Source organism: Cynoglossus semilaevis, chromosome 10, assembly GCF_000523025.1.
Source record: "Cynoglossus semilaevis isolate Cse_v1.0 chromosome 10, Cse_v1.0, whole genome shotgun sequence".
Lineage (NCBI taxonomy): Eukaryota > Metazoa > Chordata > Actinopteri > Pleuronectiformes > Cynoglossidae > Cynoglossus > Cynoglossus semilaevis.
The window spans coordinates 9117713-9129997 of NC_024316.1; the positions used below are offsets into that span (position 1 = coordinate 9117713).

The 12285-nt window shown below is 42.5% G+C and overlaps 1 protein-coding gene across 1 annotated transcript in view; it reads left to right on the forward strand.

Moving 5' to 3' along the window:
- agrn (agrin) overlaps nt 1–12285 on the forward strand; it is a 252515-nt gene that overhangs the window by 81816 nt on the left and 158414 nt on the right. Inside the window, exon 3 of the mRNA XM_025059195.1 lies at nt 9255–9293. Coding sequence (XP_024914963.1) covers nt 9255–9293 — 39 coding nt within the window. The remainder of the gene's footprint in view (nt 1–9254; nt 9294–12285) is intronic.

Sequence of the window (12285 nt, forward strand, 5' to 3'; positions counted from 1 at the left end):
TAAGAGGTGCAATAAATAAGACGACAGCTGTTTCCTTTTTCTAGTCAGCCACCCCATCAATCAGGTATTGTTATGTAATGTGAGAACTGATGAATGAGCACTGTCTGGGATGTGAAGTCTGGAAGGGTTTTTATTTTCTTCCGGAGGTGCGGCACATTTCTGGTTGGGTTGGTGGTTTTTATAGTTTTTAGGGGGGGGGGGGTGAACTCTTGACCTTCAGCCGAAAATGTAAACCACACCACCCTCCAATAAAAGATAGCTTTAGGGCTGGAAATGAAGACTATTCTCTAAAAAATAACAAATGACATAAGGGAACAGGAATTTTTTTTAAAGTTCAGAGAGAGAACTGAGATGTAGTCAGGTTGAATGCAGAACCTGCAGGAACATAAAATAATATCAGATAAATCCATTTTAAAAAATATTTTTAATTTCAATCATTTCAAATCCATTCATGTTCCGTGTCACTACCCTCTCTCCGCATTCTCTTATTTTTTTATTCATTTTGCAAATAAGTGCATTTCCAGGTGGATGTATTAACCAGGCTTAAATCTGAACCAGTAGGTGGCAGTAGAGCAACTCAAAAGAATCAGAGCTACCATTAAAACAAAAAGAAGAAGCAAGAGGGATACTAATATAGGAATTAGCTCAGCTCACTCAAAACACCATAAGAAATGATCCATTTTAAACAATTCATTTTTAGCAATAAACTCTTTGTATGTTGAAGAAAACTAGGTACCCTATTTCTCAGGGTGTGTATGTGATACATTACTTGCATTTGTGTTAAATATTAGATCATTTGTTTATCCACACTTCTATCATCTCTTGGTTAAACCTATTAAAGTGGCAACACCCCCTACAGGAAAGGGGAGGGGAGCCAGTAATAGATTAGGTTAATGTGCATTATTTTTTTAGTTAATGTTTTGACGAATACAGCGTTGGACAGTCATGTGTTTGTACAGGCGACAGAAAAAAAAATATATTAAAGAATATTTTTTTCCGTGTGTTCAAGTTGTGTTCGTTTGTAGGCAGTGTTTGAGAGACAGTGTTTGGGAGGGAAAAGGCAGTTGTGTTGTGTTTGTGTGCATTCATGCAATTCTTCTGTGGATGCAGCCACTGTGCACATCACCGTCAGTGCGCGTCTGCGCGCACCCTTGTGTAAAGCAAAGAGTGGGGAGGAGAGTGAGCGGCAGAGATGAAGATGGAGGCAGAGATAGAGAGAAAGAGAGTGTAAAAAACATAAATAATTGATGACAGATACCGCCTTGCATCTGCTGCTTGCTGCTGTTGAGTTCCTTCAAAGTAGATCCTGATGCAGGATCCTGCCAAAACAGTGCAACCACCTCTGTATGCTGACCTCATTATCTCATTAGAATGGGCAATAATGCATTACATTTGAAAAAGGGCAAGGACTTAACAAGCCATCAAACATTTAATAGATGTGCTTTTATTGCAGATCTCTGGATTATTCATTTCACCACAGTATTCAGCAGAGGTTGATGAAAGAAAACCAGGTTCTGGTTATCATCAAAGAAAACACACACACAAATAATAATAATAAAAAAAAATTACTCTAAATGACATTGTTGGGATCCGGGGTTGAGCCACTGACTCGGCTCCTAGATGCTGGTGGAGGTTCATAGAAAACAATGACCCAGTCTGTACAGAGACCTTTTGACCTTTTCTGTTTATGCTGCAAAAACAATGACATTTCTGACCATTAGAACAAACACAAAGTCACAGCTGGGTTTTGTGGGTTTTCACAGGTGTGGTAAAATAAGATGGTCTTTAAAACCAGCCCTCATAGTGCAGTATTTAATCAAAGTGATGTGTGTGAGGTAGAGATTGTCAGACAAGACAATTAGACTTCAATTATGATTTTCTTTTTCTTTTTTTATCCTGGTTTGATTTGAGTGAACTGTTTTTTTGTGTGTGTAGAAGTGTATGGAGAGATTTATTTATTGGTAAACCACTGTTCCGTATCCTGAACTCTACAGTGTTTAAGCCTTTTTTGGAATACAAACAAACTATTTTTTGGACAACACTGCTAGAGCTTCTAGTTGCTCTGCGTGTCCTCTTCACCCTAAACCTGTTTCCAGCCTATGTTCTCAATTAAATCACTGTCCAAAGTCAGGTTTTCTTTGGACAAGGCTGTAAACAAATGGAGGAGTTGGTTGACATCTCCCAAGACAACCGTCCTCTATTCTTTCGCCACTGAAGTGCCATTGCTCACCCCCCCCTCCCCCAGCACTGACAAGACTTGATTGTTTTTTTCCCAAAAGCCTTTATTCTACTCATTTTTTCTCCTGTTTCCTCCAACCTCCCTCCCCCATTCTGCCTTTGTCGATGGCACCCCCCACCTCTTGCGCTTGCTTTTTCTCTTACCATATCTCCCCCCACCTCATTATGCGCTCATCCGTTCCGCTGGCGGAGAGCTGAGTGAAGAGTAGAGTGTTTGGGGGAACAAGCCACACGCTGCTGCTTTTTTAATCCCACACTCTCCCTACTCAAAAAACCCCCAAAAAGGTGGACCAAAATGTTGTGAGCAGCTTTTATTTTTTGCCAATACTCCTCCTCCCTCATGTTTTCCCCCCTCCCTCTCTCTCGCGGTCTCTCTCTCTCTCTCTCTCTCTCTCTCTCACTGTGTCTGTTCGCTGACTTCTCTCATTGACTCAGTCCTCCTTGCTCCCACCGGCTGGCTGAGCGCATTGACACTGGGACCACTACCTGCTGTCTGAGGATTATGCACGCTATGAATACCCGGACTCTAATTTGTTGTTTTGGCAGCCGGTGAGTGTTGGATCCTCACAGAGCAGAAGTCGGAACGTAAAACCTTGTAGCTGGGATACGGGGACCATCTCTGGACTGTGACAAGACAGAGGTGGATGCAAAAGCGACTGGATGCTTGATGGAGCATGTGAAATAGAGACAACAATCCAGGGAAGGAAGGAAAAGACAGGATAAGTTGTTTGCTCTTGGGCAAGAAAGAAAAGAAGCAGAAACCACCCCGAGTCTTACTATGATCAGGATCCAATGAGAACAGTTTCCTCTCATTATTAGGCTGGGGTTTTCTGTCAGGATGCTGACATGAGAGAAGAAAGCCCAACAAATCTCTGCCTCAAGCTTCTTGGTTGATTTCTGAGCGCACGCAGGTTTTTCCTCCTTTTCTTCCCGGGTTATTTATCAGACACTCTCTGTGTTTCGCGGCTCATCCGTAACTGCTTTGAGGAGAATACAGATCTACACTGACAGCTCCAGCCGGGATTGTAATAGCTCTCTGTCTACCAACTTTTGTTTCACCCAATTTTGCCACATCTGCTGACCGCCATACAGCCCCAAGACACCAGCAGCAGCCACAGCAGCAGTGTAGTGGACAGTAGCTCTCAGTCGGACTAAAGGTTGTTGAACTGAGGAGGTGTGGCAGAAACACAGGAGAGAGGAGGAAGGGAAAGAAAAAAACTACCACCTCTGTGGTCCCGGGTGTATACTGTGGAGGGAGAGGCAGCCAGCTGCTCCCAGATCATCACGAAGAAGAAGATACAAGTTGCTCCGCTGGTGGTGTCAGGTTTGGACGGATCTCACATGCTGTGGTTGTAGATCTCAAGTGTGACAGAAGCTCCAGGACCATAGGCAGAAGAATTCAGATCTCTGGTTTTAAACGAGCAGGTGTTTTGACTTAAGGGGCAGATGATTGCTCAGGACAACAGCTGAGCCTTGTTGCTCCATCTGGCATCTGCTGCAGCAAACTTTCAGAAATATGTTCAGCTATAACTTCCTAGGAAAATCTCTGTGACAGGACTTTTTTTCCTGAGGATGATCGCCAGGCGTTTGCTGGTTTTGTAACGATAAAGAAGGACGTGTACGGCCGGAGCCCGCACCAGCAGACCACCTCCACATTTGTTTTCTACCCAGTCAGGCTCAGTAGGAAGAAAAGAGGATTTCTTTCATGGATTTACTCTCGGTCTGCTATGGACCTTTTCTGCTTGGATATCTGACAATTGAAAACACCTACAACATAATGGCCAATTTACTGGCTTAAGTGCATCTCACACACAAACATAATCCAAAAGCGCTTTAGCACACATTTGCCAACACATTATCAACACCCACCTAATTCCACACACACATATTTGCTCAGTAAGTATAAGCCACTGCACAACAAAGGAACACACTTGCACAGTAAAAGCCTGTCAGATCGTAATTTTCTCAGCGGGCTGTGGAGATGGAGGTCTCCTGGACAGGAAGAGGGCTGTAGAAGTTCAACATCTCTGTCCCTCTCGCTGTCTACACTCTACAAATGGATGTTATTTTCTGTGAAAATGAGTTACTCACAGACTGCTGAAAGCCTGACGCGAATCTCTGACACCAACAGTCACCGGGCCAAAGCTGCGGTGCACAACTGGAGCCACAGCTGAACCCCCCTACCATAACGGATCTCCTTTACTTGTTGTTTTTTTTCTCTTCATCTACGCTTCTATCTTCGCCATCATTTTTTCCAACGGGTCTTTGGGCACCCCTCGTCGCCCTCCTCGCCCCGGTATCTCCTCCACTCTGGAGAGGAGGGGGTCAATGGAGTGGGGCATGAGTGGGTGCCACTACACCTCATCCCCGCCGCCAGAGCGGGAGCGCAGGTACCAGCACAAGGTGTCGTTGGTGGTGCGTTACTTCATGATCCCCTGCAACATCTGCCTGATCCTGCTGGCCACATCTACGCTGGGATTCGCCGTCCTCTTGTTCCTCAACAATTGTACGTTGGTGAATATTAACAACAAACCTGCTCCTTCACTTTGTCACAAATGGAGGCATTGTACAGTACAACACTTGAGCTTTGCTCCACTGCTTTCAGTCCTGCAATTATTGATACATCTGAGACTATTTTGTACTTTTTTAAGAACAATTAATAATGATCTATTTGAACAAAAAAAGGAAGATAAAACATACCAAAAGGTGGTGTGAGTGAGTAGATTTAATAGATTTGGAGTTTTTAGTAGTGAAAAACCGAATACATCACATTTACACTGTCCCATGTAATTGTCTGTTTTTCCCTAAATGTGATAATAATTTCTAGAAATGATCCTATATTTGAAATATCGAAGTTTGACAACGTACTCAGCAGAAAGGAACTGAGAAACCTTTTAAACGACTTCCATTTAGGAACGTACTTTCAAAACCAGTTGTGTTTGGTAGTGGACACAGCAGAGCTGGCTGCTGAAGCCTGGCCTCACCTCTCATGACAGCCTTGTCTGCAACAGAGCTTGGCATCAAGACAGGGCTTAACTCAGACCCGACTTTCTTTGATTGTTTGTCTGTGGGCTTAAAAAAAAAACTGCTTCACATGAACCCACCAAAGCCTTGACATTTACTTTGAACTGCAGGATGAAGTATTAACTGCTGATTAAATGCCTAAAGAGGATGAGGAAAATATCTTTTGCAGTGGAAACCCCAACCTCTCCTGTCATCTGCTGCCACATTACTCACATCGCGCTGAATACTGGAAGTGCAGTGGCTCACTCTGTGGAAGGAGGGTGTCTTTAATGCCTCTGCCCCTGTCAGCTGTGGCACTTTTGATATAGAAGGGGTGTCAAAGAGTTTTCTGAGAGTTTAATGGAGGGAAGTCCAAAAAGGTTTTTTTTTTTTTTTAGAGGCAGATTGAATAATGTAAAATTAATCGAGAGACAAGTGGTATTCCCGCAGTACTTTGGGGTGTGATTAAAATGCACAGTTTTCACAGCGTTTCAACAACTTTATTTAGCTCACAACAGCTGCTTTGGTTTAAATGATAGATTGAAGGAATGGTTTGGTTTAAACTAATGGTTAACAAATACCAGCAATAAAAATAAAATTAGCAAACCAAAGCTAACTATTTGTGCAACAATTACCGGGAACTACCCTTTAACTATATTACTGCGTCTTAGCCAACAGAGTGTAAGTCTAACCAGGCTTAAAAAGCACATTTTTGTGACTTGAGATTTGACCTTTGACTGTGAGTTCATGGCGTCTCATTTCCAATTGTGCTCGTTAAAGTACCTTTTTGTCTCAGCCTCAATGAACCGACGTAGCATTTTTTTCCCCTCTACATTACCATCAGCACTTTTTCACTCCTGTCCTGGCTTTGACAAACATTCCCTTCTCTCAGACTCACCAACAAAATTTGAATTTTGCCGTGTCATTTCTGTTTTTAAGCAGTTACTCCTCTTAACTCGCCAAAGTGGACTGCCATTATTCATGCAAGACTTGTGTCACATAATCACTTGCAAATTGCCCGAGGTGGGAAAACAGGGATGAAAATAAGCAGCGCTGCCCTTTTCATGCTGCAGAATTCAGTTTAGTGTCACATTAGAGTTACAATTTTCAGAGGAGCGATTGCGTTGATGCTCGTAAGTCATGGTTGTTTTCCCATGTCACACATTTATCTCTTTACGTCTCTTATCAATCTGTTGATTTGTACCAAACAGGCTGCCCGGCCTTGAAGATGCTGCTGCGTTATGTCTTTATATTCTCCGCTCCTTTTCGCCTCATTCTCCTCCTCAGTGAATGTGTGTGACCAGAGAGGATGGTTTATTTGTAACCTTGTCGTGTCACTGAATCAATTCCTGTCAGACAGATTCTATTTGATTTAATGCGAACACGGAGAAGAAAGCAAATCTTCACTTCTCAGACGACTGGGAGGGGAAAATATGTGACGAGGTAAAAGTGGAGTCTGTTGTTCTGCTCAGAATTCTTCACCATGTGGCCACAAGGACAGCTGGGTGGGATCGTGATAGTGTGGCTAAGAAATGTGTGTTTGCGTGCATTTGGCTGGAGGAGGGGTGTTGAAGGAGTCATGGAACAGCAGATTCACAATTTCTGCTGCGGCCATATGGGTTGAAGAGCGCTCCCATACACACACATGCAGTTTGTAGCCCCTCCCTGAAACCTTACTCTGTTGAACCATACACCACCACTACAAAGGTGACGCTCACATAGACATGTAGCTGTTTGGGAACGATGCTAAATGTCACAGTAGAACACATATTGATCTGCTGGAGATATATAGTGAATGACGACCGTGCTGTGACATTCACATGGGAACAGGAACTGGGGGAGGATTTCAGAGAAAAGACAGATAGAAAAGGCTGATATGTTCTTACAAAGACCGTTCCTTCATTTTCCTGTCATGGAAATGAAGAGAAATAATTTACCTTGGCTCAGCAATAGTTTGGCCACTTCCAATTTTGGTCCCGCCGTGTGTGACAATATGTCTTATGTTCATTTTTAAACCTGTGCTCAGACATGCTTTTAAACCTGAGAGAGGAAGTAAAGACTGCATAGATGTCTGGCATACAAAACCTCCCCAGATGGAAATCAGTTACCATCATGACAGACTGGGAAAAGGCTTCAGCAGACACTTCATTATTCACATGGATCACCAGTCCTACCTTCTCTCTCCTCATCTCTCCCTCTCTCCCTTCTTCCTCCCTTTCTCACTCCAGCACACTTTTTCCTTCCTGCCCTGAAGCCCGGCTGTTGACAAGCAATTTTAACTGAGCCTAAATTTAAAACTCAACTCCGTCTGTGGATGCCGATGGGTATAGCGCAAGTCCCCAGAAAGGCCTTGGTGCGGAAGTTGATGGGGGTCCCACGAAAATGTGTTAGTGTTGTAATTGATGCGATTTGTTTTACCTTCCTCATTATCCCTCACAGTGTAGAGACAGTGCAGGAGACGGGAAGGTGGCTGAGCATACTGACTGAATATGTGTGTGTGTGTGTGTTGGTGTGTTTGTTCAGTGCAGGCAGCTCTGACAACTCATCACGGCTCTGCTCAGTGACTCACACAGACAATCTGACTGTGAGCGTACAGATAGTGGTTGTGATGGGTCGCCGTCACCGCTCCTGGGCCGTGCTTTCTCATGCGGAGTGTTGACGATGTTTGCTAATTTATTGGTGATCTTTAGCGTACGATGACATCTTTTGGTCACAGAATTGGTCACTGTTCACACAACATACGACATGACTCCAGTGGAACGTGTTCTGCATGACAGCATTCATTAATGAGAATGTTTTTATATTTATCTGCATCTACTGGTTTCCATCAGATCACAAGAAATTTAAGAATGAACATTTGATTTGGAATGACTATTCATTTGCAAGACAGCCAAAGAACATGCTAAATACATACAAATATATATAGTAATATTACTGTTCCAGTTCTAGTGGCTCCTTTAGCTTCTTACAATATATGCAGTTTAAATTTAGTACAACTTTTTAGTTTTTGGTTGCATAATATTTATTGCCTAATTATTAAATGATGGTGAACACACAGTTGTACTGTATGTTGTCTGTGTTTCCAGTTTGGGTCCTTAAGAGATACGTGGGAGGGAAGAGGCGTTGTACTCTCACTGTGCAGGCACACGGGCATTAATTAAAAGCAGATATTGTGAAAGTGCTGTACCTCTAGACATTATGTTATATTTTTATATTTTTTCCAAAATATGGTTAAAAGATGTCAATGTTTTATTTCCAAAGCCATGTTTGCCTCAGCTAAGAAAACAATATGCTAGCAGAGAAGTAGTTTCTTGGTACCACCTGAACATGTACTGTTACTGCACACAGTACATTAGCAGTTCTTGTTTGCCCTTGTTTTCTGTCATTGAGGTGTCAACAGTGCCAGACTCAAGTTTCATGAGATTTTCCCCTGTACACCGCTGTGCAGCCAGTCATATGATACTGCGGGTTTGTCTTAATGTTCCCACACACCAGCGAACCATGATGTCATCCATTGTTGGGTGTTGACCAAGAGAGAATGATGTCATTTGATATGTCAGGGGGAAAGGGTTGATTCATTTTGCATGTGTTTGCTTGGAGATGTGGGACACCCCTGCAAGTCATCACTGCTGTAAAAATTTAAAATCTTTTCTCACACATTTCTATCCCAAAATAACATAGAGCACCTGCGGTTCCATTTCTCCAGTGTTTTTATTACGCCCAAAGTCACAGATTGTGGTTTTTGAAACGAGACCAATGAGGAACAATGGCGGATAAAACAATGATACAGTAGTCCTGCTATCACTGAAAGGTAGCCGCCTCGATTAGCTGAGCTGGGCTCCTGAGGGGCCCGGGCCGGTGCATTAGAATGTGTTAGACAGAATAGACATCCCTGTGGATAGAATGTGTCTTCTTTTTTTTATGGTGACTCAATTACTTTGCCTTTACCTCTGGGAAGTCTCTGAATCCCCCAAAACTAAAAACCTATTTCTTTTTTCTTTTATCTCTTTCAGACAAACCTCCTCACTTCTCACCAGTCCAGCCTCCTGATGGTAAGTCCACTGTGATTTCGCTCTGCTTGCCTCCATTGACCACTGGTATTTACGGGGGGTGCCTGAAAATAATGACCTCAGACGGCTTTGGCGTTCTTTGAAGAGGGTAGCCGCCTGTGTCTGGTGCCAAATCTTTTTTTTTCCTCCAATGTTGGTATGGGAGGCACGTGGCCAGGTCTCCTCTGAGTTCTGAAGTAAAGATCATTGTTTGATGACTTCTTCTCCACGGCCTTGGTTAAGCCAGTGCTCAATACCTATTAGCTCAGCAGTATTTACATCCTTATAATTGGGTTTAATAGGATGATTTCCTCCTTGTCCCGAATAATTAGCATCGCTTAACCTGAACTGAATTACAGTATTTGGTTATCTCTAAACCCTACTTCCAAACAGATGGTTAACCCCATGAAACGCACTCAAATGTAGAAAGGAAAAAGGTCTAAAGAAAAGGTAAGGAATACAGAAGAACTTAGTTTACAACTTGAAAACTTAACCTCACTCATAATAAACCAAAATGTTACCAATTGGCCACATTCCCATTTCTTTAATATTTATATATATTATTTTATTTCTAAAAAATAACGTATTTTACCTTTAGCTGTGCAAGTGAATGATATAACGCCTGGACTGCAGGCAGGCCTGGAAAGTTCAGAACACACTCATTGTCATCACTGGCACCAATGAATCACTGGTGCATGCATTTCCATCATGCTTAATAAGTTGTTTGGGTCTTTTTTTTTTGAGCCGTACCAGAGCTCCAAACATGAAACATGTCAATTATTTAATGCCTTGTAGACATGGGGTACAGAGCAGCCCCATCACTCCCTACCCTCCTCATTATCTAACATATTGTCCCAAAAAATGATTTTTTTTTTTGCAGTTAGTCTCTGAATAAGAAACATTTGCTGGTGATTACAAAGAAAAGTTTTTATCCAAAACGCTGGATCTCAGAAAGCTTTAATTGGAGGAAAAACAGCTGGTTTTCAAGCTGCTGTCATGAATATTTATCAACAGCGACAGCGTGTTTCATGGACTTGTGTCGGCGTTATAATTCTCCACTGCCTTGACAGGGATGAGCTCCTGCTAGTTCAGACGGTGTCATAACGCCTTGCTACTTGCTACAAAGACAGAGCTTTTTGGTGGATACAAGCAAACGGAGAAAAAACATTTCTAATGACCTGAGCTGCCCCGCTGATGCCAGGGACAAAAGGCCGCAGTGGGAACTGGCTGGCTTTTTCTAGTAATTGCTCTACGGGTCATTTTATTTGGAAAAGCTGTTTTACAGAAACTGTCGGCCGGAACAAACACACACAATCAGAAGTGCTTTAATATGAATGCAATTGCTTGCACAAGTTAGGACAATAGATCTGTTACTACCTCCACTTGATTGATGCACTTTTCCAAATGGCCTGGCCTCAACTTAAGAGGAGTGGGCAATGTACTCCCTCCCCTTAATATCAAGATTCAATTTCATCTGCAGCAGAGTTTGAAACAGCCATTTGTTTTTGTTTTAATGACAGATGAAATTGACTTGACAAATCATTATATCTCACTGAGAGGTCTCCATTTGTCTGTTTTTGAAGCAAATGTGTCCATAAATTTCAGTCCTCCACGGGGAAAATGAGAAACAGTATGCGGCCGCTGAAACAGCCTATTTATGACTCCCTTTGAATTTTCCTCCACAAAAGAAGTAACGTCCTGCTTATCGATCCGACCACTCGTTCCCCAAGTAGTCAACTTTTTTTTTTTTTCTCTGTCTGTGGGGCGCGCTTTGTTTCTGCACAAGTCAACCGTTTAAAAGCTGCTGGTGGCCCTTAATTACTTTTGCAATATTACGGTAGGCTCTCCATCAGCAGCCTGTGTTGCTTCAATATACCAAACAAAATAAAAAAGCAAAATCCCCATTCAGTGGATAAGCCAGCGCTGTGGGACATAGTTTCTCTGGGTCATTTAACGCTAGAGAGATTAGTGAGACAATTAGTGTTGGCCCAAATACGACAGTAGACCACTTGTTGGAGATGTATGGTTTAAGTAGTGGTGGAGGGGCAATTTAGAAGATGTGGTGTAAGATGAGCACAGGGCTGATAGGGCGCTGCTTTTAGTCAAAACTGCTCCAAAGTGCACATGGCTTTTTTTTTTTCAACTTAACTTGTCCTTTGCGCCAAGGACTCTCCACTCGCCAGTGCTTAATTACAGGAAATCACAGACAAGATACCAAGGACTCTGCATTTTTAAACAGCCTCGTTTGTCTCTGAACTGCCGTTGATGAGACGTCCTTATTAGCATGAAGAGATTCTGCAGAAAGCAACAAGGAATTTGTTTGGAGCATTAGAGCAAAAGAATCTTGGGACTTAGTGGGGTAGAAGTGCACGTTCGGCATAACATGAGCGAAGCCGTTTGGTGATATTTATGGCGTGCACCACCCGCAAATAGCTGACGAATCCTCCCCACTGAATGGCCTATAATCACCAGTCAAAAAGTGACAAAAGTCACAAAGAAGCCTTTAATTAGGCTCCTTTTCTGAAATCCCAGAGAAGCACTTGCTTGGCTCGGGCCGTACTCATTATTCTCTGACTTCTCCTGATAATAAGACAGTTGTTGCACTTTTGGCCAGAGCTAAAAAGCACAGAGAATGTGCTCCTCCAGGGATTAGTATCCAAGTGCAAGAAATGCTGGGTAAAAGGGGCTTCTGGGTCTAATCTTCTTCTATTATCATCGTCCACATTCAGTGGAAATAGACGTGGCTATACGCTGTCTTAATAAAAGTGGCAGAAGGTTTCCAGGTTTTAACATTGTTTTAGTGTTTAATAAATTGGCCTATAAGCAGATCACATTATGTTCGTTCTCTCGTTCTGGCGCAGAGGCATTGATAGTAACATTATTTTTTCATGAATTTATTAATTTTCGCAAGTGACTTTTTCCATTTTATTATATTTTTTATTTTTGTTAAGGAAGTGTGCTTAAAAAGGAGCATTTTATTCCTCCTGTGCTGGCA